Genomic DNA, 21637 nt, shown 5'->3' on the forward strand with positions numbered 1-21637 from the left:
GCATTTTTTTTTTTTTTTTTTTTTTTTTGAGACAGGGTCTTGCTCTGTCACCCAGACTGGAGTGCATTGGTGTGATCATGGCTCACTGCAGCCCTGCCCTTTTGCCTCAGCCTCCCGAGTAGCTGAGACTACAGGCATGTGCCACCACGTCCTGCTAATGTTTTAGAGACAGAGTCTTGCTCTGTTGCCCAAGCTCATCTCAAACTACTGGACTCAAGCGATCCTCCCACCTCATCCTCCCAAAGTGCTAGGATTACAGGCATGAGCCACCATGCCTGGCCTCTCCAGCGTTTTTGAGCGTTCTTGAGTGTCTACCCAATTCCTCTTTGGTGGACGTTGAGCCCGCAGCTCTGTTTCTGACGTCATAAACAGTGGCCTCAGCTAGTCAGCTTTCTTTCGGCCTCCTGATCCTCTTTGGAGCGCCTGTGCCACTCCTATTATCTGTCTCTCTCTTTTTTGTTGTTGTTGATTTTTTTTTTCTTTTCTTTTCTTCCTTTTTTTTTTTTGAGACAGAGTCTCACTGTGTCGCCGAGGCCGGAGTGCATTGGCACAATCTTGGCTTACTGCAACCTCTGCCTCCTGGGTTCAAGCAGTTCTCATGCCTCAGCCTCCCGAGTAGCTGGGACTACAGGCACATGCCGCCACGCCTGGCTAATTTTTGTATTTTTAGTAGAGACAGGGTTTCGCCATGTTGGCCAGGCTGGTCTCCAACTCCTGGCCTCATGTGATCCGTCCACCTCGGCCTCCCAAAGCACTGGGAGTACAGGCGTGAGCCACTGTGCCCACCCCTCTTTCTTTCCATGTTCTTTACGTTCTTTACGTCCCACTGAGAGGCTCAGTTCTTGAACGTGAGCAGGTACTCATGACCCGAGCAGGTTAGATGGTTAGGAGTAAAGAGTTCCAGACTTTGTATGCAACTTTCCTGAGTGGTAGAGAGCCTGCCTAGTGGGTATTCCAGTACTGCTGGGATGTGGTCACCTGTGTGGATTAATATTTTGCAAGGGTATATGGGATGGAGTGGAGCAGGAGAACCTGAGGTGGGGAGACCAAGTTGGAGGTTGTCAGTGAGACTTGCTGGGAACCTGAACTGAGGCAGTGATAGCAGGAGTGGGGTGGAGGGGACAGACCTGAGGGGCCCAGGTGGAGTTGAATCAGCAGGCTTTTCCAGTCTCTGGGAGTCTGAGATGATATTGGTTCTGCTCTGGACTTGCGGAATGCGAGGACCCAGCCCCCTGCTAGAAAGGGAGCTCTGGCTGCCCATGGGGTAACACTACCACGCTAGACATGAGGGCTGGTTGCAGAGTGGGACTTCTGGCCAGACCTGGGGACAGCAAGGAAAGGAGGGGACAGGGAAAGCAGGGTTGAGCAGGGGAGACCTGGCAGATGAGCAGGATAGAGTGCTTCCGGGCAGTCGAACTTGGGTTGCTGGCTTCGCAGAGATGTTGAGGCCCGGGCAAAGGGAATGTGCTGGCAGGATGGACTCCAGCCTCTAGCAGAGCGATAGAAGATCGGGGAGCAGAAGGAAGAGGGAAGCAAGATCAAGAAGGAGGATGTGAGCAGGTTAGTGGCCAAGGAGGGGAGCACATTCCGGAGAAAGCCTGGTGCTTGGCACTAGTTTTCAGCGGGACTGGCCTCAGGACATACAGGAGGTTAGCCTGAGAACCCCCGAGTAGCCCTTGTAATTGGGAAAGGGGGCCTGGCCTGAAAGGAAGCATCACACCTAGAAGCAAGCCTGTACCCCTTGCCCCCCATAGTCTGCTGCTGCTCCCTGGGACAGCAGTGGGAGAGTCCCAGCTTCCCAGCCAAAGCCTTCTGAGCTTTTGTCCTGCCTCTGCCACTACTGTCTAAATCCTGTCACTTGACCCAGAAGCCTGGGGCTGCTCTGCCGTTTCTTCTTGTCCCATGTGACTGCCCAACCATCATGACCATTTCTCAGTGTGCGGCCTGGCAGGCTGAGGCACTTTTACATTGTCAAGTAGCCAACCTCCAGAAGTCTTCACCCTGTGGAGCTGGACTCCACCCGTGAAACAGCCTGTAGATGTCACCTCCTCAGCCTCTCTCTCACAGCCCTTGCGACCACTGCTGTGGTGGGGCCACCACCATCACGTATAGACCAAGCAGGCTCCCTCCACCTGTCTTCCCCTCTTTGGCCTGTGTACCCTGCTTCCAGTGGCTTGCTATCACATGGATCCTCCAGGATGTGGCTCCCCCACAGTCTCTGCTTCGACCTCCCCCTGCCATGAAGCAGTCATGTAGGCCTCATGGGAGAGCCTCATGTAACACATGCTCTCCCCCCACTTGATTCTCTGAGCATTTTGGGGGCCTCTGTGTGGAACACCCCCTCCTGCTGCCGGCCTAGCCAGCACCTCCTCTTCGTGAATCTCTGAGGCTTCCCTGTGGAGCCTGTTCTGAGGGGCCCACACCATGTCCCTGGCTGACCCATAGTGCTGTCCTTGGGTCCCAGGGCAGCCTGCACATGCAGCTCTTGAGGCGTGGCACTTGGCAGGGTTGCCCATCATGGAAAACCTGGGCTCATGCCCTTTAGACTGTTCAGCTCAGTGCCAAGGGCCTGGCATGTGTGAAGGGCTGCTGAAACCTTTGGTGACTGAATGGGCTGTCCTGGGATGATGGCGACAGCTTTAGGTGCGTTTCTGGGTCGAATTTGTCAGGCTTTTTAGATGAGAAGCCCAGCTTTTCAGGTCTTAGGAGCTATGAGAGTTTGTGAAGATGGATGCATCGGGGCCACCTCCAGGGGACCACACTGGATGAGCCACTGGTTTCCGCTTGGGGAAGACTCTGACAGTTGCTCCTGTTCCTTCCTGCCAACCTTGCGCTTCGGGGGCACAGCTAGCTCGAGGCCCTCTTGAGGCTTGGAGTGTGTTGGAGACAGCAGCTCCCTCTGGGCTGGGGTCTGTGTGTTCAGAGGACCTGCACTGCCTTCTCTGCCTTATTCAGCTTCAACGGCGGTCAAGGTTAGGCCCAAAGTGCTGGATAGCAGCCAGGCGCAGGAAGGTCCCTGTTTGTGTGGGAGCCCCCTGGATTTTTGCTGACCTGAACTTGATCCACAGGCATCTTTTGTTTTCTCCTTACCCTCCAGGGTAGAATCCCATCGCTGCCATTAGCCCAGATGGAGCTGCCCGTGCTTCTCTACTCAGCTCCTTATTCTTCTTTTTTAGGTTGAGTCACCTAATCACAGACTACCTTTGCCTAAGTTGTCTTACCTCACTCGGTCGCTCTCTGCCCTCCAGCTTACCCCAAACCCCTCAGATAGCTGGTTTTAAAAAAGATACACAGCAAAACCCCAGAAACCCAGTTGGTCCGTGTCACTTGTTCTCAAGAAGAAGGGAGGACAGGCCAGACCCACACCTGCCCCTTCGCCCTGTGCTTGCTGCACTGTCCTCAGGACAGGCGAGCTCCATCTGGGTCGTGGGCTGGAGCTGCCACAAGGCATGTTCTCATTTGAAATGGCCTCCATTTCCCCCAGCTCTAGCCCTCCTCTTCCCGTCTTCTCCAGCATCTGTGTGCTGGGAGGCTACACGGAAGGCCAAGCAGCTGTACCAAAATGGACTTGGGGCAGCCCTTCGGGGCGGCCTTCTCGGGTCTGCTCTGGGTGACTCTTCCAGTTGTAACCTGTCTTCCTGATTCCAGACTGGTGGGTGAGAGTCGCTCAGGACAGTGGAAGCCCTGGTGTTAGTCATTCTCCTTCACTGAAGCCTTCCTGAGGCGTCGCCTGCCTTGGTTCCTTGCCTGGGCGCTGCCTCATTTTTTTCTTCCACAGGTGGGGCGTGTTCACCCAGAGTCTATTGGCCACCCTGCGATAGGCCTGGAAAGTCAGCAGGTGGCGCTGGGACACAGGCTTTCTGCCGGCTGGGGGCAGAGGAGTGAGTTTGTGTGAACACTGTGTGTATGCAGGGGCTGGGGGTTGAATGACTTGACTCACCTGAAACCCATCAGCAGGGTGGGCCCGGGGGGGGGGTGTGGGGAGGAGCCACAGCATGGAATCTTTTGGTCAGGATTTGCTCTTTCCCCATTTCCTATTAAGCCCATGTCCTCTTCCCCTTGCTCATGGGGGAAGACAGGGCTGCCGAAAAGCACTTATGAGTCATGGCTCTCCCTACTTGATATGGTTGGCCCTGTTTCTCTAGAGTCTGTGGAGAGGTTCTGTTTCTCCTGCCTTCTCTGGTTTACTCAACCTTTTATAAAAGCACGATAGCCCTGCTTAGTGTCCAAGAACATTCTATCAAGAAAGCCCAGTCACATTGAGGCATTTGGAGCTGCCATGTGTCTGCCAAGGCCACATCTGGATTCTGTTAAGTTTCGTTCACTGGCCTTTTCTTGGACCCCGGGCCATTCTCTTTTTGACCACCCTGTATCTGTAGGAGATGCCTTTGGTTCTTAGGTTCTTGCCTGTTTTCCGGAAATGAATAGCTAAGAACAGTGATTCTCCCAAGTAAGACTACTTGGGAGATCCAGTAGAGGCAGAAGGTAAAGGCCATGTTCTGTTCCCTCTCCTGGGGGCCTGGGAAGCTACAAGGGAACAGACAGAAGCACACGTTAATGTTCCTGAGTGACCCAGTGTGAGGGAGCAGGAAAATGTTCTAGAAGGTTGGCTCCTAGGCTGAAAAATGCCAGTGATCAGAGGGGGCCTGGTCTGCATTGCTGGGGCCCTGGGTGGGGGCTGAGGGTGCGAGGACGCAGAGGCTGGAGCTCTGGGTTATGCCTTCAGCTCGCGGCAGTGAATGGTTTTTCCCCCTGTGGCCATGAGCCTGGCTTGCTCATCAGCACGGGTCTGAGACAGCTCCTTCCCACTGTCTTCTGTCTCTTCAGTTGCTAGACTGAGCAGCTCTGTGTCTGCCTCTGCCCCTCTTGGTGCCAGGCTCCCAGGTGAACACAGGTGCAGTCTAGGCCCAGGGAGATTCTGTCCAGCCTGACGTGCAGCCTCAAACCTGTCCCCTCACCTGTCAGGGAGCACTTCTTCTTCTGGGAGTGAGATCGGGTCATCTGGAAGCCCAGCCTTTTTTTAGCTATACTTGCTGTAGTGGGCGGAAGACCCCTTGTCAGTGTGCCAGGTATGGGAGTGCAGAGATGGAGGCATAGTGCCCAGCCTAAAGACTTTCATAGCCTGGTAGGGCAGCCATATAAACGGATGGCAGCCACGCAGAGAACAGAAAATGAGGTAGTTACATGTGGGTGCCTAGGGGCTGCTGCAGGAGCCCCAGAAGGCGTCCCTCTGATGGGGTGGGAGATCCGAAAGGGTTTCTTCGGGGAGGTGAGGATTGAGCTGGGTCAAGAGGACATTACAGCCTGGAGGACTGCCACACAGAGCCAGGCATGTTCCAGGAATGGTGAGGGGTTAGGTGTTACTAGAGCAGGGGGACCACGTGGTTAGTGAGGGAGGAGAGCTCACTGAGGGCCTGCGTGCTGGCAGCAGGTGGCTTAAGCAGAGGGCTGACGTGGTTGGATTTGCCTTGCTCTGGGAGGTGGATGAGAAAGCCGTATGGCGGCAGATAGGGAAGAGGCGCCGGCAGTGGGGATGATGGCGGGCGTGTTTGCAGTTGACATGGAAAGTACTGGGTTGTGGCTCGGCCTAAGGGGCCAAGAGGGCCGAGTCTAAGGCGGTTTGCCTGTCCACCACTACAGCAGGGGCTACATGAGGTGGTCAGGTCAGGCAGGGCGAGGGAAGGCCTGTTTTGGGCAAGCTGAGTCTGGAATGTCTCTGGGGACATCCAGGAGTCAACGTTTAGCAGGAGGTTAGGTATGAGTCTGGGCTGCAGAGAAAACCCTTTCAGGGATAAGAGTGGCTGGGAGGAAGGGTGTCAGCTGAAGAGTGCAGACTCCAGAGGGAGCAGAATAACCGTGGGAGGAGGGTGTTGCGAGGGAACCTCAGAAGGGTAACTTAGCAGCAGAGCAAGGAGTTCAGGGTGGCCTCTGGACTGGCGGTTAGGAGGCCACTGGTGGCCCTGCTGCTGGCTTGGAAGGGCAGGCCTTGGCCAGCCTAGGTTGAGGAATATATGTGAAGGAAAAGACCAGGGACTTAGTCAGGGTGACTCCAGGAAGGAGGCAGTTGACGACGAGGTTCCTGGGGGGAGAATGATCCCGGGCCATTCAGCAGGAAGAGAGAGGACCTAGAAGGTGTGAAAAGAACTGTCGGGCTGGGGTGCAGTGGGAGGAGTATGCCCAGGGTGCTGTGGGGGTGGGGAGCACCTGTGAGGGTTGGCAAGAGGAAGGGGAACTGGGACCTGGTACAGGGGAGCCCCAGACTGTCTCAAGGCTGGGAACTGAAGGCCCGGGCTGGGGCTGAGCAGGGCCAGGCTTTCGGGCAGACACGGCGTGGATTTTGCGCCGCACATTGTGTGTGCCCTGGCTTATCTTGGAAGCCCTGGTTCTCAATAGCCGGGAAAGGCCTGGGACGGTCCGAAAAGAGCTGGGCCTCTCCTGCACTGCCGCGGAAGCATTCGTGTTAGCTGTCTCCCTGGGTACTGGGGTGATAGCCATGGGCACTCACCAGCAGCCACTTGCCTGGCCTGGTGGCGGGGAGTATAGCCTTCAGTCTTGCTTGGTCCTGTCTCTACCACCAGGTGGCATGACCCCCACCCCTCAATTCCAGCTGGGAGGAGCGGTCTTCTTCCTCTTTCTACCTCACTGGGATCTGCTCTGGGGCTGGGCAGCTCTTTGCCAGGGGGCTGGGTCTTAGTCAGACTTGCCTTTCTTTCTAGGCCTCCCCAGTGACTTCTGGCCATGCCGATGTGAGTCAGACACGTTGTTTCTCTCGGGCTCCTAGGGTGCTCAGTAGCTTCCTCTACCTTCAGGCTCCAGCCCAGTTGGAGGCAGGCTGGTGGGCAGCTGGGGGCTGAGGCAGGGAAACCTGAGCCCTAGGCCACGAGGTCCTGGGCCGCTAATTTTAGAAAGCGCATGTCACTGGAAACTCTCCTTCTCTGCCAGGAATCAATGGCCTGGCTCTCCTGGTGCTGCCAGGGGCCCCTGGGAGCCTCTCCCCAAACCAGGAACCTCAGGGGCGTCTCCTGGCCTGGGTGGGTCCTTTCTCTGCTGAGTACGTCTAGAAAGGGGCTCTGCTGAGGCCCTGGACAGCCATGGCTTGGGCCAGGGAGGTAGCTCACCTTGTCTGCTCTCTACTTTCTCCAGCCCTTCCGGGCTGCCCCTGGCCATGAGCAGAGGCTGTGAAGTGTGAAGGCCTGGCTGGGGTAGGAGGCCACTTCGACTCTTCTGAGTAAGCTGTTGTTGAAGCACCCTGAACTAAGCAGATTTGTCTCTTCCTTCTCCCATGCCCTGTGTGTCCCTTACCTTCTGAAGTGTGTGAGAAAGGTACCTCTGCCTTGTTTTGACTGTTTGAACGAGTCCTTCCCTCCTCTTTTCTTGCCAGCTAACATCTCGGGGCAGGGGTGAACCAAGGGAAATGAAGTGGCCATTCTAACCTCTGCTTAGGGACCAGCATCTGCCTCCAGCTGCCACCTGTTTGCCTGTCTCTCCTGGCTGCTTCAGATAGGCAGCGTGCGCCTGTGTCCTGATTCCTCTACACCCTCCAGCCCAAGAAGACCTCATTCAGGGTGCTGTTACATAACGGATATGTTCCAGCGCAGCCTGCATGATGGGTTGGGATGGAGGCTGGCCAGAGTATAGAGTTCTATCTTACGTTGGGACCTGGGAGCTGTTCTCTGTTAGTTTAGAGAGTATAGTGGTTCTGAGCTCAGGTTCCGGAGTCAGGCAGACATAAGTTGGAATTCTAGCCATGTCCATTTCTGGTTTTTGGCCTTGGGTATGTGATTTACTCTGCTAAACTTCAGTTTCCTTCTCTATAAGCTGGGGCAGTGATAGTAACTTCCTCATCAGGTAGATGTGAGGATGCGGCCCGACATGTTGGAAGTGCCCGAATTGATTAGCTTCTCTTGTTACCTTACCGAGGCAAGCCCGGCCTCGCAGGGAGGAAGGTGGTGCTGTGGCTTGTCTGGCACGTTTAGGCCCCGACCTGGAAAGTGCCGCCTTCTGGGTCCTCATGCTGTAGCAAGGCTCTTCCCAACCCCCCAGGCTCCTGCTTCCAGCCCCTCCCAGAGCTGAGGGTGGCTGTTGGGCACAGCGGAAGAGGACAGCTTCTGAGCCCCACCTTTTCCCACCCGCTGCCAGCACCAGGTTGGCGGCTTCTCGCTCGGCTGCCTTGGCAAGAAGGCAGGCCCAGGCTGAAACCAGGTGTGGGGTGGTAGCAACCAGGAGGTGCTCCTGCCAGCCCTTCATGCTCTTTTTCTCACTTCTCCCTTCTTTTTGTAAATAATTGCAGCCTGCTTAGACGTCTGGTGACTCTCATCTCGCAGCAGGCCACACTGCTGGCCTCCAATGAAGCCTTTAAAAAGCAGGCAGAGAGTGCTAGTGAGGCGGCCAAGAAGTACATGGAGGAGAATGACCAGCTCAAGAAGGTGAGCCCAGCTTCCCGACCCGCCATGGGGTGCCCTGGTGTTACACCGTGGGAGCCACGTTCTTTAGGGCCTCAGTGGCCACTGCTAGCCTGTCACGCTGGGAAATGTATGAAACTTCCACTGCCTGAAAAACCAGAGTTGGGTGGAGACGCAGAGGGGAAGTCCTCGGTGGGGAGGGTATGCCCACTGGAGGCATCTGTGTACGAGGGTCCGGGTGAGGAGGAGGGTGTTGCTGCTCTCGTTTCCATCCACTGCTTCCAGTCAGACCCTTCCCTGAGAAAAATGGCCCCTCAGTGAGCCAGGCCCTCTGTGTGAACTGAAGGCCCTCAGCTAGGTCCTTGTTCCCTGCAAGATTGCCGCACCCCCTCTGGAACATGGGGTCTGTGGCATCCCTCAGTGCTGGAGAGGAGGTGGGGGCAGAGTGGTTGGCCAGTCCTAGACATCCTGTCAGGAGGCGAGCTGTGAGCCTAACTCGGAGGGATGTGGATGCAGAAGTGGGATAGAGCTGGCCAGGCAGACAGCGGGCTCCTTACTGCAGCGAGTGGCACCACGTGGGGAGCAGAAGGCACCATCATCCATGGAGGGGTTGGTGAGCACCATGGAGCTGATGAGCCATGCTGCTCAGGAAGGAGGCAGGGCCAGGGGCCAGGGCAGACAAGGCGTGCCTGGCGAGCTGCAGCAGGTGGCCCCGCTGGCGCTTCTCTTTCCCTCGGCTGGCAGCCACGCCCTGGCCTTTGCCTAGGAGCTGGGAGCAAGTGGTGGCTCGGTTCTGCGTTGACATTTCCGAAGGGGCGAGTCGCCAGGGCAGCTTGAGGAACCGCAGCTCGGTGGGGAGGATGGCGCTGGAGCCTCTCCCTCCCTCCCTCCTGAGTAACCCTGGCCTTTGGCACTTTTCCCAGGGAGCTGCTGTTGACGGAGGCAAGTTGGATGTCGGGAATGCTGAGGTGAAGTTGGAGGAAGAGAACAGGAGCCTGAAGGCTGACCTGCAGAAGCTAAATGACGAGCTGGCCAGCACTAAGCAAAGTGAGGCTCGACCATGTGTCCTTACCCGGAGGGAAGTCCAGAGGAGCCTCCTCTGCCCGCTGCTGCCCATTTTGTGCCAAACTATTAGTAACAAGCCTTGCACGCACGCTCGAGGGCTGCCTGAAAACAAACAAATAGCACCCTGTGCCTCCAACCCCAATGCAGTCATGCTTAGCCTTCAGGCCAGTGAGGCTAAGTGGTTTGAATGGGGCTCAGGAGGAACCAGGCTGCAGCTGGTGGGCCTCGATTGCCCCATGCTAGAGCAGTGCACACTGGGGTTTTCCTGTCCACAGTGTGGCACGGTAGCCCCAGCATGCCTGGGGGCTGAGAATGAGGGGAGTGTGTGAGTGGCGTTTAGGAGGGGAGTGGGCGGCTCCCAAGCGGCCTGCCTGTCTTTGGTCTCCCATGCATAGACTAAGTCTGGGGCGTTTTCCCCCAACATCACAGGCCTCGCCTGCTGCTGCTGTCTGCAAGACATGGTTGTCATTGGGTCTCGCTTTCAGGCTGGGATCTTGCTCCCTGTTTCCCACTCTCAACCTCCCTGGAGGTTACCCCTGCAGAGAGCCACTAGAGTTCCCCTCCGTGAAAGGGACTGGGGGACGTCCTCTGTGTTTCTTTTGCTTTATCTAGCTTTTTTGTCAGCCCTTTCCCTCTACTTTGGGGACCTGCAAAAGCAGAGGGGCTTTGAAAAGTAGTCTCCTGTATAACCTTTGAGATGGATTTGGGCCAGTTTCTTGTGTCTGTAGCAGTTGTTTTTTTTCCCCCTAATTCCGGTCTTTTCATTTCTGTTTTCTTGGTCATTTACATCATCTCAAGAACTAGAGAAAGCTGAAAACCAGGTTCTGGCCATGCGGAAGCAGTCTGAGGGCCTCACCAAGGAGTACGACCGCCTGCTGGAGGAGCACGCAAAGCTGCAGGTCAGCACTCCTGTGTCGCTGTGCCCAGGACGGAACAAGTGAGGCAGCCCCACGGGTGGGGAGGGAACCTTCCAGGGGCCGAGGGGCCAGCTGCCCTCTCCCCCACTCCCCCTGGCCACGTCTGCCCTGCTGAGTGGGACCCTTCACCGGACAGGAGAGGGTGGCCTGGCAGCAGATGTAGGCACTTGCCGAGGCGGCCCTCAGGAGTGGCACTGGCTCACTAGGCTCTGAGCCTTCCTACCTTTGTGCTCAGGTTCAGTCCATGGTTTGGGGCCCCGTCAAGAACAGAGAAGCAGGTGAAACTCTAGGACCCACTGCTGGCCTTCTTTCCTAGAGTACTGGGGGGTGACGTGGGGCAAACATCCCTGGGCAAGTAAGGGCATAAGGTGTCAAAAGGCACCTCCCCAGCAGGCGCTAGTTGTTGCCATCGTCTGCTGACCTAGGCCTGATCCAAGTCCTCAGATTAGCTTGGGTGCACCGGGCCGCATCTGGAAGCCCAGGAGGTCTTGACATTGGGAGTGAGGGCCACGTAAATACTCCCAACTTTGGACACCTGGCATCAGTGCTTGGTGGCCCAAGTTTGGGCACCACAGCAGGTGGGGAGGAAGGGTCCAGCCTCAAAGGGGGCACCCATGCCCTCTGTATGGGGCAGGCTTGGCGAACGGGACTTGGGCTTCGAGGGCACCTGTCAAAGGTGTGCAGAGTTGGGAAGGGCCTGATCAGGTCTTCAAGGGGACTGGATGCCTTGCTGTTCCCTGCAGCCAGGACTCAGCCCCCAGTGAGGTCCTGGCAGTCCTCCCTGGCTGGCGTTAGGTCCAGGGCTTTCCTCTAGGGACGCTCCCACCCTGGCAGGCCTTTGGGTACAGCTGAGGGGGGGGGGGGGGGCCCTTGCTTAATTGAATTCAGCTGTCGTTAGGAGAGAGGAGAACTGAGCTGGACCGCTGGGGCATGGGGCTGGAGGTGGCAGGGGAGGAGTGGACCCAACCAACCTACTGCTGTGGGATTTCTGTCCCTTTCCAGGCTGCAGTAGATGGTCCCATGGACAAGAAGGCAGAGTAAGGGCCTCCTTCCTCCCCTGCCTGCAGCTGGCTTCCACCTGGCACGTGCCTGCTGCTTCCTGAGAGCCCAGCCTCTTCCTCCGGTACTTCTGTTTGTGCCCTTCTGCTTCATAGCTCGTCACACAGCTCATAGCTTGTCATCTCGGCCCGTCCACACTCTCCCAGCACATTACAGGGGACCTGATTGCTACACGTTCAGAATGCATTTGCTGTCATCCTGTTTGGCTTGGCCTGGCCAGGCCTGGCGCAGCCCTGGCTTCCACGCCTGAGCGTGGAGGGCACGAGTTAGTTGTAGTCTGGCTTGCGGTGGGGCTGACTTCCTGTTGGTTTGAGCCCTTTTAGTTTTGCCCTCTGGGTGTTTTCTTTGGTCCCGCAGGAGGGTGGGTGGAGCAGGTGGACTGGAGTTTCTCTTGAGGGCAATAAATGTTGTTATGGTGTGTACGTGGTGTGGTGTGTGACTGCGGCCGTGGGGAGGGCTCTGCTTCCTCTCCTGCCTGGAGCCCCCAAGCGGCCACAGCCCTTCAACCTGTTTCCCCTACTGAAGGCCAGGCTCACACCTGTTCTCAAAGGCCCTGCCCTGTCTGCCCTCCTGCTCCCTGGACTGGGCCAGGCCTCACTTCAGGGCCACCCGCCGAGTGTGTGTCCTGTCTGCCTCCCTGGGTGTGGGCAGCTTGGGAGGCTCAGTAAAGCGGCGGGGCTTCCTGGTAGAGAACTCACTTGCCTTCTCTGGGTTCCTGTTCGTCACATTTGGGACAGACAGAACGTGGCAGAACGCCACTAGTCACTCCCTGCCCCACCCCCTCCTGAAGGTTTGCAGGATGACCTCTGACTAATGCCAGCTGGGAGAGGAGACTTGTCCTTGGCAGTGACCTGGAGCTGGCCCAGGGCAGAGCTAGGCAGAAAGGGGCTGGGAATGGGCTGGGGCCCTTGGTCCTGAGAACGTGTTGGGTGTGTGCCTGCCACCAGAGTGCTGTGCTGGCTCCAGGGTGTCCCTCCCGTGGCTCCCTCAGAGCTGTGTCTTCCAGGCCCACAGCAAGCCAGGCCAGAACCGGGGCTTGCTGCTTGGCGCCAGTGCCTAGGCCTCTGCGCTGTGCTGCTCTCTAGTAGCACATGAGGAAGGCAGCCCCCGCCCCTAGCACAGTGCTCCCACCCTGCAGGGCCTCTGCCATGCCTGGTGTCTGCATGAGGACTGGGCGGAAGGGTCAGGGGAACAGGTTAGAGGTGTGTCTCCTAGAACCGGGGGCGGGGGACCTCTGAAGGATGTTGATGCTGGCAGGGTAGCTGAAGGCCTGCTGTGCATGCTCACTTCTGCCTGTCCTGTCCAGGCCCACGCCAGTGATTCCCTTCTCTAGCATCCTGTTACCCTTCCCTGTGCTCAGAGCACAGCTCCCTCATGATGAGTTCTGTCCCTTTCCAGGCGGTCTGAGAGGTGGTGTCTGAGGGAGTAGGGGACACGTGGGCAATGGCCTCTGGTTGCGGTGCCAAGGCCGAAGGCTGATCCCACTTTTCCAGGAAATGTTCTCTGCTACCTTGGACCTCCCTGAGCTCACCCTTCTCTGAGCTTTGAAAGGCTAAAGTCCAAATGGGTGCTTCCCTCACCAGCCCTGACGGCCTTTTCTGCTCTTCTGTCTAGGCCAGCAGCAGACAGAAAGCTTCACGGGGCCAGCTTCTGGAGCGCCCTTTCTAGTGGAGTGATGGAACAACAACTGGGCGGGGGGAGGGGCACAGGCTCTTAGAGACGGAAATTGAGGCGCTTGCCCAGCCTAGACTGGAGGGCGACCTGCAGGCTCACGTTTTCCTGGATCAGCTTCTGTTCCAGGGCATCTGCACCTGTGGGCGTCCTGATCTGTTTTCTTACCCATCTTCCGCTAGACTGCGAGCTGCTTGAGGGCAAAGCCTGCTGCTTGTTGATCTCTGTGTCCTAACCCCTGATGCAGGAGCTAAGTCCTGAGGAAATGGTGTCTCTTTCAGGACCCACTTTAAATGACACGCCTCTGTGAAGTTTCCTTTCTTCAATGTCTTTTTTCTGTGTGTTTGGTGTCATTGTGGTACATGAGGTGACTTGGAGGGCATTTGGCCTGGAGTTGCAGAGAACAATTAGCAGAGGGTGGTTGTTATCCAGGCAGAGAGACCTGGCTGACAGTGTATAAAGCAGTTGGCCTGAGCTCAAGGGGTCCTGAGGGTGACCGTGGGCTGCAGGACAGTTGGAGTTGGTTGGGGGCAGGGGCTGTGTGAGGGCCTGGGGCACCCTGGGGAGAGGTCTTGACGTTTGGAAGCACCTTTGCAGCTAAGGAGGGCCAGGCTGGAGATTTGGGAGCTGCCAGCAGGCAGGGTTCTTGAAGGTGCAGGCATGGTGAGAGGAGAGGCTTCGCAGGAAGAGAAAGAAAACTGGAAACAACAGTGCTGAAGAGATGGGGCCTGGGGACCGCAGGACAGGCTCCAGAGCCCCTGGCTGAGCTAGGGTGGGACTGCACTGCCACTCCTTTTCTCTGCTCCCTGCCCGGTCCATGTATTTCTCACCCAGGCTCTTCTTGGCCGTATTCCAAGCCAGGTCCCTCCCCTGGCTCCAGAAGTTTAGGGGTAAAGCCCTTCCAGAGGGGGTGCTGCCTGCTGAGGAGCAGGGCCTCTGGGTGTTCTCCCATAGCACGATAGCAGTCCTGGGCAGGACGCAAACGGAGCAGCCCAAGCTGTCACTTTGCTCTGAGGGGCCACCTGCTCTCCCTTCACAGGCTCCAATCCCTGATGCTCTCTGTGCCTGCCTGAGCCGCCCTGCCTGCCTCGCCTGCTCTGCCCCACCACGGCGCCCAGCCCTTTCAGGGTGGGGTGCCACATGCTCATCTTGTGCATGGGGTCCCGTCCCTCAAAGGACCTGTCTGTACTCACTGTCTCCAATTCCTCTCCGCCTCTTCTCATGGTAAAATGCATATATATCATACATATATATAGTGTCATCAATGTATATGTAATGAGCCATTTTCACCGTTAAGTGTGCAGTTCAGTGGCATTAAGTGCAGTCACTGTGTTGTGCAGCCACCACTTCCATCCACCTCTAGAATTTATTTTCTCAAACTGACACTCTGTCCCCACTCAACACTCCTCACCCTGTCCCCAGCCCCTGGTACCCACACTTGCCCTCTGTCTCTGTGGATCTCCCTCCTGTCATGTAAGGCCCTGTCTCACAGGAGCAGAACCCTACAGCAAGTGTCCCTTTATGATGGCTCATTTCACAGATGTTCTCCAGGGTCAGCCATGTTATCTTGTGTTGGAGTTCCTTCCTTTCCTAGGCCGGCTCATATTTCCTTGGCTGGATGAACTACATTGTGTCTCTCCCTTTGTCTGCAGATGACACTGGGCTGCCGCCACCCCTTTTCTCAATTGCACAACCAGCCTTTCACACGCACCCTCTCACGCAAGCCACCCTCGCCAGGCCCCCTTGCCAGAACCAGTGAGCATTCTGCAGGTCACTGTCCTTCACCAGCAGCAGCAGCACTGGACAGATGGAGCCAGCCACTGCTCCTCCCTGACCTGTGAAGGTACCCCACCAGCTCTCAGGCATCCTCCCCCATCGCTGCTGCGTCTCCCCTCTGCCCCTCTCATTGTGTCTCCGGACTTGTGGCGTCCCTGTGAGCTCACCCAGGCTCAAGGCTTTCAGTGTCATCTCTATGTGGTAAGAACTTGCAAAGTTCCATCTCCAGTACTTTCTGGAACTTCTGTGTCCACCTGCCAACTAGACATCTCCGCTTGGATGACACTTCCTGCATGACACACCCAAGGCTGACTCCAGACCATTCTCTCCTTGCCTCCCCGTTGCAGGACCTGGCAGCTCCATCTTTCCTCTTGCTCAGGCCAAATTCTTTGAGCCCTGCATCCTGGTCATGCACAGCCCCTATTGGCTCCACCTTCAAAATTGATCCCTGATGCAAAGACTTATCTTCTCTGCTGCTACCAGCCCAGCCCAAGTGACACAAGGCACCTGTTCAGTGACAAATTCTTTTTTTTTTTTTTTTTTTTTTTTGAGACGGAGTCTCGCTCTGTCGCCCAGGCTGGAGTGCAGTGGCCGGATCTCAGCTCACTGCAAGCTCCGCCTCCCGGGTTCACGCCATTCTCCTGCCTCAGCCTCCCGAGTAGCTGGGACTACAGGCGCCCGCCAGGTCGCCCGGCTAGCTTTTGTATTTTTTAGTAGAGACGGGGTTTCACCATGTTAGCCAGGATGGTCTTGATCTCCTGACCTCGTGATCCGCCCGTCTCGGCCTCCCAAAGTGCTGGGGTTACAGGCTTGAGCCACTGCGCCCGGCCAGTGACAAATTCTTGAGGCAACATTTTGAAAATTTCAGCACCCATAGCTTTACACTTACCCTTCCCTGCGGGTGTGGCTGCTCTCCAGCTCACTCTCATCCTGCTCTCCCCAAGTGCCCAGGCTCCAGGTGGATGAGGCTTTCCCTGGGCTGCTGCCTTCCCTACTCCCTTCCCATTCCCTAGAAGGGTGCCGACCTCAGAGGCCTCCAGAGCAGAGCCTTGCCCACCGCAGCAACTCCAGTTGGAAGAGGTTCCCCCTACCTCCTGTACCCCAACCCCTTCTTAGAGCAGCAGAGGCGGAAGCAGGAGCCTGCTTTGGAAAATGACATGTTTTTATTGCTATGTTTGCAGTGGCTTTTTAGCACAGTAAGAATGTCCCTGCAGGCCCGCCACCCTCACCCAGCCCCAGCCCTCCAGCCTCTGTCCGGGTGTCGGGGAAGCTTTTCTTGGGGTCACTCAGCCGTCTTGGGACTGGACGTGACAGACGTACGTGGGTTAAAGCTGCTACACAGAAGACTGGAGGTGCGGGAAGTGCATCCACCTTAAGCCTGGATGTGGGAGCCGTGTCCGGGGTCCCTTCCGGGGGGCGTGCCCAGCCCAGGGCACGGGGTGGGAAGCCTGAACAGGCCAGGTGAGCAGCCCAGGATGGAGAATTGCAGTCTCTTGCCCCACAGACTTGTGGGCAAGGGGACAGCCCCAAGACCCCCACCATGCACTTTTCCAATCCAATCTGGGGCTGGGGACTACACACGCACATCCACACAACAGACTCACACACGCAACAGCTCAAAGCTTTTGTTTTGCCTATGAAAGTTAGATCTATAAATTCACACTCCTTGGCTAGGGGCAGAGGGGTAAGGTGGGGCTCACAGGGATGGGAGTGGTAAGGAGAGGATGGTTTGGGTTCCTTCCTCTTTTTAGAAATATACAAGCAGAAATCTCATTCTCTCAAGTTTTTATAAAATGTGCAAAATACAAGCCTCCATTGCCCAGAGGCACCATTTACATCTGGTATTCACCTTTGCTAAGAGATAGAGATCTATATATACTCTGCGTACTCACGCACGCGTGCACTCGCACCCAAGCTCACACAATTGATATTGGTGGCGATTGGCGCAGGAACCAGAAGGTTCCATTGCTGGCTGGCTCTCTAAGCTTCTATAACAGGGATGGGGAGAGGGGTGTAGCCCAGCTATTTGCCTTGGTTCTGCTGCCCCTCCCTTGCCTCCCTTCTCTTCTCTCTCCCCGCTCCCATCTCTCCCTCCTTCCCTTCCTCACATTTCCCAAGCTGCCACTGCTGCTTCTGGGGTGAGGGGTCACCCAAGGGTGTGCTGCAGAGCAGAGGCTGGAGAGGTGGGCATGGCAGGGGCAGGAGAAGTACAGCACTGTGGGTTGGGGGTGGGGCACTAGGCAGGGCCTAGGACCAGCTTGGCTAGGGCTGGAGGGGAGAGGCATCTATTTTGGTGGGCTGTGATATTTTGGCGTTTTATTAAAATGGAAAAGTTGTTTTAGTGAGCACTCATGGTGCTTTCTCCCCTCCTCCCCCAGGCAGACCCCAAAAGTGTCAGGGAAAGGCAGGTCCCCTGGAGGGATGGGGTGAGTGGGGCTGAAGCAGGGGCTGCTATGGCTACCAGAGGTGAGCTGGTGATGTGAGCTGGGCTGTCACATGACACTCTCCACCACGACGACCTTGCTACTCTCGGACACTGGGGTCAGGGTGGTCAGGCCCCTGACATCCGCATCCTGAGCTCGGTACTCCAAGTGGTGGAGGCCCCAGATGGGCTGGGTCAGGTGCTGCCAGCGCTGCAGGAGAGGAGGACATGCTGAAGCCCCCAGGGTCACCGACTTCCTCTGCCTCTCTCCAGTTCCCACTGCCTGCCACCCTAGTTGGGGCCACTCCCTGGCTAGGAAGCAGGCCGGGTTGAATGTTCACAGCAGGGGAGGGGAGGGGAGGGCGGGCTGGGCGGGAGCCTTACCTCGGCTATGGTGCCCTTGGCCCTGAGGAGGCAGCCCAGGAGGTGCAGCGGCACACACAGCATGGAGGACAGCGCAAAGGCCCAGCCCATGGCCTCGCCCCACCACGGGTACACATAGGTGTTGTTGTAGACCAGCGGCTCGTAGTACACAACGTTGAAGATGAAGATGCCCTATGGACCAGAATGCTGCGGTTAATGGGGCCCCCACCCCGCCCTGCCTCGCACCCCACCCCACCCCACCTCCCCTAGCCCTTACCATGCAGACCAGCGGGGTGAAGAAGGACCAGCACCATTTCATCCAGGGGCAAGGTCGGTACCCGATCATACAGGCAATGTCATCCATGAAGCGGTCCGCTCCTGCGACAGGCAAGGCGGGGGGGCTGAGCTGGAGACCTGCCTTCCTGCCACCATCCCCCAGCCCAGCCCTCAGCCATGACCTACCATACACCCAGGCCACCACCACGCACTCCCAAAATGCCTGCCAGAGCAGGGTGGTGCCACTGGCCGAGTAGTAGTCAAACAGCTGGAAGACGTACATCCCGCCCTGGGGGACAGAGCCCAGTCAGGGAAGGATGGCGGATGGCCACCAGAGGTCACAGGCAGACCCCCCCACCCCACTCACATCAGTCACCATGGAGAGATCGATGACAAAGCAGAGGGCACAACAGAGGGCCACAGAGATCTCCCTTTGGAAACGGAAGTAGTAGGAGGCCGGGAGGAGGTCGAGGAGGCCGGTGATGAAGCCTTCCACACCTACAAACTGTGGCCAGGGCAGCTCAGGCCGAGCCCCGCACCACCCTCCCACCCCTTTCCTTGCCTGCAGCCCTCACTCTGCCTCCCTCCTGGCTCCCTGTCCCAGAGCTCCATGCAAACCTGGCTGTCGAGACCAAGCAGCAACAGCATGAAGAAGAACAGGGCAGCCCAGAGTGGAGCCACTGGCATCAGTGTGACAGCCCGCGGGTAGGCGATGAAGGCCAGGCCCGGCCCTGTGGGAAAGGTGCAGGCTCTAGACCTTGCAGCTGACGTCCTGCCTGCGCGCACCCTGAGCCCTGCCTGCAACACTCGCGCCCATGCCCTCTCCTGCCGCAGGAGCTGTGAACCCTGGGTCGTGCAGCAGGGGCTGGGAGGTCCTTTCTCCCTCTGTCAACATTGACAAATCCCAGGACGTGCCCCCGCAGGCCCACAATCTGACAAGTTCCGTTTGAATCCTTGTCACTTTTCAGCATTTATATTGTGTGTTCGTGTACATCATGCATCTGGGTAGCAGTTGCTGCTCCGGAGGCGGGGCTGGGGGTAGGGCCCTACCTGACTCTGCCACCTTGGAGATGTGCACACCCTGCTCTGCAGCCATGAAGCCCAGGATGGAGAAGACCACGAAGCCAGCAAAGAAGCTGGTCCCGCTGTTGATGAGAGCCAGGATGATGGCATCCCTGAGGGGTGGAGGGGCCAGAGTGGACGGGTTAGGCTGCTGGGCAGGGCGGGGCAGGGCGGGGCAGGGCACCAGTAGCAGGGCGGCGGTGCTTACTTGTAGCAGTTGTTGTTGAAGCGGTTGTAGCTGCCCAGGGCTGTGAGGGCCCCCAGGCCAATGGCGTAAGAAAAGAAAATCTGGGTCCCCGCATCTATCCACACCTAGAGGAGGTACGGCGAGAGCAGGCATGAGGGGCCTGTAGAGCTCCCCTGCAGCACCCTGCTGCAGCCTCCCCACCTCCACCTCACCTGAGGGGACCCCAGCTTTGACCAGTCAGGCTTGAGATAGTAAATGATGCCGTCCAGGGCGCCAGGCAGCAGCACTCCACGCACCAGCAGCACGACCAGGACCACGTAGGGGAATGTAGCAGTGAAGTACACGATCTGGGGGGCCAGGCTGCTCAGTGGGCGCCATGGCACCACCTCCCTCACATCCCCACTCCCTGCGCCCCCGGTCCCCCTTGCGGACAGGTATGTTCAGAGGTCCCCATTCTCCTCGGAGCCATGGCTCCCATCAGAGGAAGCTAGGGGCAAGGGTGGGCCCTGGCAATTGCGGGGGGAAGCTCTCTGGGCACCTTGTCTGTAGGACGCATGTCGTTTGGGAGCAGGTGAGCCTCTGGGAGCTCTCCTCAGTGGGGACAGGAGGTGTGGAGCATGTGGGGAGTGAGGGCTGTGTGCGTGTGTGGGCAGTGCAGGTGTGGGAGGCCCAGGCAGGGAGCGGGGTATCGGATCAGGGCCGGGTCCCCTCCTCTTCTAGAGAGAGGTGGGGGCTGAGCAGGTGGAGAGTGGAACTGGGCCAGGCAGAGGCAGGCAAGACGCGGCCGCCACACCGTCTGCCCCCTCTTCCCGCATGCTGCTCTGGGGACCTTGTCCCCCAGGGACCTGGCCATGTCCCACAGCTCTAGACACTGTCTTCTTTGTTTAGGTGAAGACTCAGCCTGACCGGGAGCCCCTAGGGGATGTGGCCAGACTCCGCTCTGGGTCCCCAAGGCAAGACAAGCAGGTAACAGATGGTCAGACCAGGTCCACCCAGACTGTCACAAGAGTCAGAGACTGGCAGGAGGGCACCGGTGGGGGTGATGGGCACAGGGAAGGGACAGTACCTGCTGGGCCCTGGATGTGGAGGGTGGGGAACGTTGCTTGGCTTTCAGTACCTCCCCCTTCCTTAGGGCTAGACCCTGTCCGGTCACCTCCTGTTGCCACAGGTGTGCCTGGCACAGACATCCAGCTCCCAGGGCTGAGCCACCCTCCCCCCTGCATGCCTCTAGTGGTACCTTTCCCGTGGATTTGACCCCCTTCCAGACACAGAAGTAGACCAGCACCCAGCAGGCCAGCAGACAAAGGGTCACCTCCCAGTTGAGGGCCCCTGGCACCTCCAGTCCCCCAGACAGCCTCAAGACTTTGTTCCTAGGGGAGGGAGGGAGGTCCCTTGAGGCCTGTGCCAGCAGAGGATGGAGCCACAGGGTCCACCCCCAGGAGTCGTGGCTCCTTTCTCTCCAACAGCCCAGGGTTCAGCGGGTCCCTCTTTGTCCATCTGGGCTGGGCCTGGAGCCCAGGAGCCCCTGGCCATTGGGAGACCACTCCCATCCCACCCCACATGCAGCCCCAGCTCCCCCATCAGGTGGGAGTGACCAGGACAGTGATAGGCTGCCGAACCCAAGAGCGAGGCCCGACCTGGCCCAGCCCCTGGGGCTGGCCCCAGGACTCTCTGAGGGCAGGCAGGGTCCAGGTTGGACTGCCAGGCAACACCCTGGCCCCCCCGCCAGGGCCATTCCCCTGGAGCCAGGCCATGTGAGGGAGACCTAGGGGATGGGATGGGCTTGGCCCAGAGGTGCCGGACTCACTCCCAGAACTCAATGACAGGGGACCGGCGGTCAGCAAGCTGGTCACAGGTGAGGTTGGCCAGGCTGGCATTGGCACAGTCTTCATGGCGGAAGATCTCCACACAGTCGGGAGTGTTCCAGGTGTGGCCACATGTGGCCCAGGGCAGCGTGGTGGTGAAGGACTTGACCAGGTAATAGAAGCCCCAGGCCAGCACCATGATGTAGTAAGTGTTGCAGTAGAAGACGATCACCATGGAGGCGTAGCCCAGGCCTGGGGCCGGGAAGTCCTTGCCATGTGAATTCTTTCCTGGCCACCTCCCCCCACCACCCCTTTATCTCCCGACCCGGGCTGGCAATGCTCCCAACGTCTGTCCTCCTGGAGCCTTCTCTGTGGTGCTCCTGACCCCCCTGGAATCCCCCTTGTATGAGCTCCAACACTGGGCTGACTCCCCAGCCTGTCTCCTCTCCTCCAGCCGCCCCCCAAACCCAAGGCAGAGCGAGCCCCTCTCCTCCTGTCCCCATCTGACCAAGTACTGTTGAGTCTCCGGCCTCACAACACCTGGCCCCTTTCTGCGGGTCCCACTGCCACCATGGCGGTTCCAGGAGGTCCAAGCCTCTGCCTAGCCACCCAGTAGCCTCCAGTCCACAGCA

At 57.9% G+C, this 21637-nt stretch overlaps 2 protein-coding genes across 2 annotated transcripts in view; one reads left to right on the forward strand and one right to left on the reverse strand.

The window, feature by feature from the left end:
* BCAP31 (B cell receptor associated protein 31) overlaps nucleotides 1–11865 on the forward strand; it is a 27179-nt gene extending 15314 nt beyond the window's left edge. The window contains exons 4-7 of the mRNA XM_017880784.1: nucleotides 8291–8426; nucleotides 9326–9449; nucleotides 10266–10366; nucleotides 11387–11865. Coding sequence (XP_017736273.1) covers nucleotides 8291–8426; nucleotides 9326–9449; nucleotides 10266–10366; nucleotides 11387–11425 — 400 coding nt within the window. The 3' untranslated portion in view covers nucleotides 11426–11865. The remainder of the gene's footprint in view (nucleotides 1–8290; nucleotides 8427–9325; nucleotides 9450–10265; nucleotides 10367–11386) is intronic.
* Nucleotides 11866–16029: 4164 nt separating this feature from the next.
* SLC6A8 (solute carrier family 6 member 8) overlaps nucleotides 16030–21637 on the reverse strand; it is a 7720-nt gene continuing 2112 nt past the window's right edge. The window contains exons 3-13 of the mRNA XM_017880785.1: nucleotides 21008–21257; nucleotides 20438–20570; nucleotides 19413–19547; nucleotides 19222–19325; nucleotides 19002–19126; nucleotides 18570–18682; nucleotides 18319–18456; nucleotides 18138–18240; nucleotides 17953–18053; nucleotides 17697–17867; nucleotides 16030–17523 (exon numbers count right to left, since the gene is read on the reverse strand). Coding sequence (XP_017736274.1) covers nucleotides 17383–17523; nucleotides 17697–17867; nucleotides 17953–18053; nucleotides 18138–18240; nucleotides 18319–18456; nucleotides 18570–18682; nucleotides 19002–19126; nucleotides 19222–19325; nucleotides 19413–19547; nucleotides 20438–20570; nucleotides 21008–21257 — 1514 coding nt within the window. The 3' untranslated portion in view covers nucleotides 16030–17382. The remainder of the gene's footprint in view (nucleotides 17524–17696; nucleotides 17868–17952; nucleotides 18054–18137; nucleotides 18241–18318; nucleotides 18457–18569; nucleotides 18683–19001; nucleotides 19127–19221; nucleotides 19326–19412; nucleotides 19548–20437; nucleotides 20571–21007; nucleotides 21258–21637) is intronic.

The sequence above is a fragment of the Rhinopithecus bieti genome, unplaced genomic scaffold (genome assembly GCF_001698545.2).
Source record: "Rhinopithecus bieti isolate Rb0 unplaced genomic scaffold, ASM169854v2 scaffold_12667, whole genome shotgun sequence".
Taxonomy (NCBI): Eukaryota; Metazoa; Chordata; class Mammalia; order Primates; family Cercopithecidae; genus Rhinopithecus; species Rhinopithecus bieti.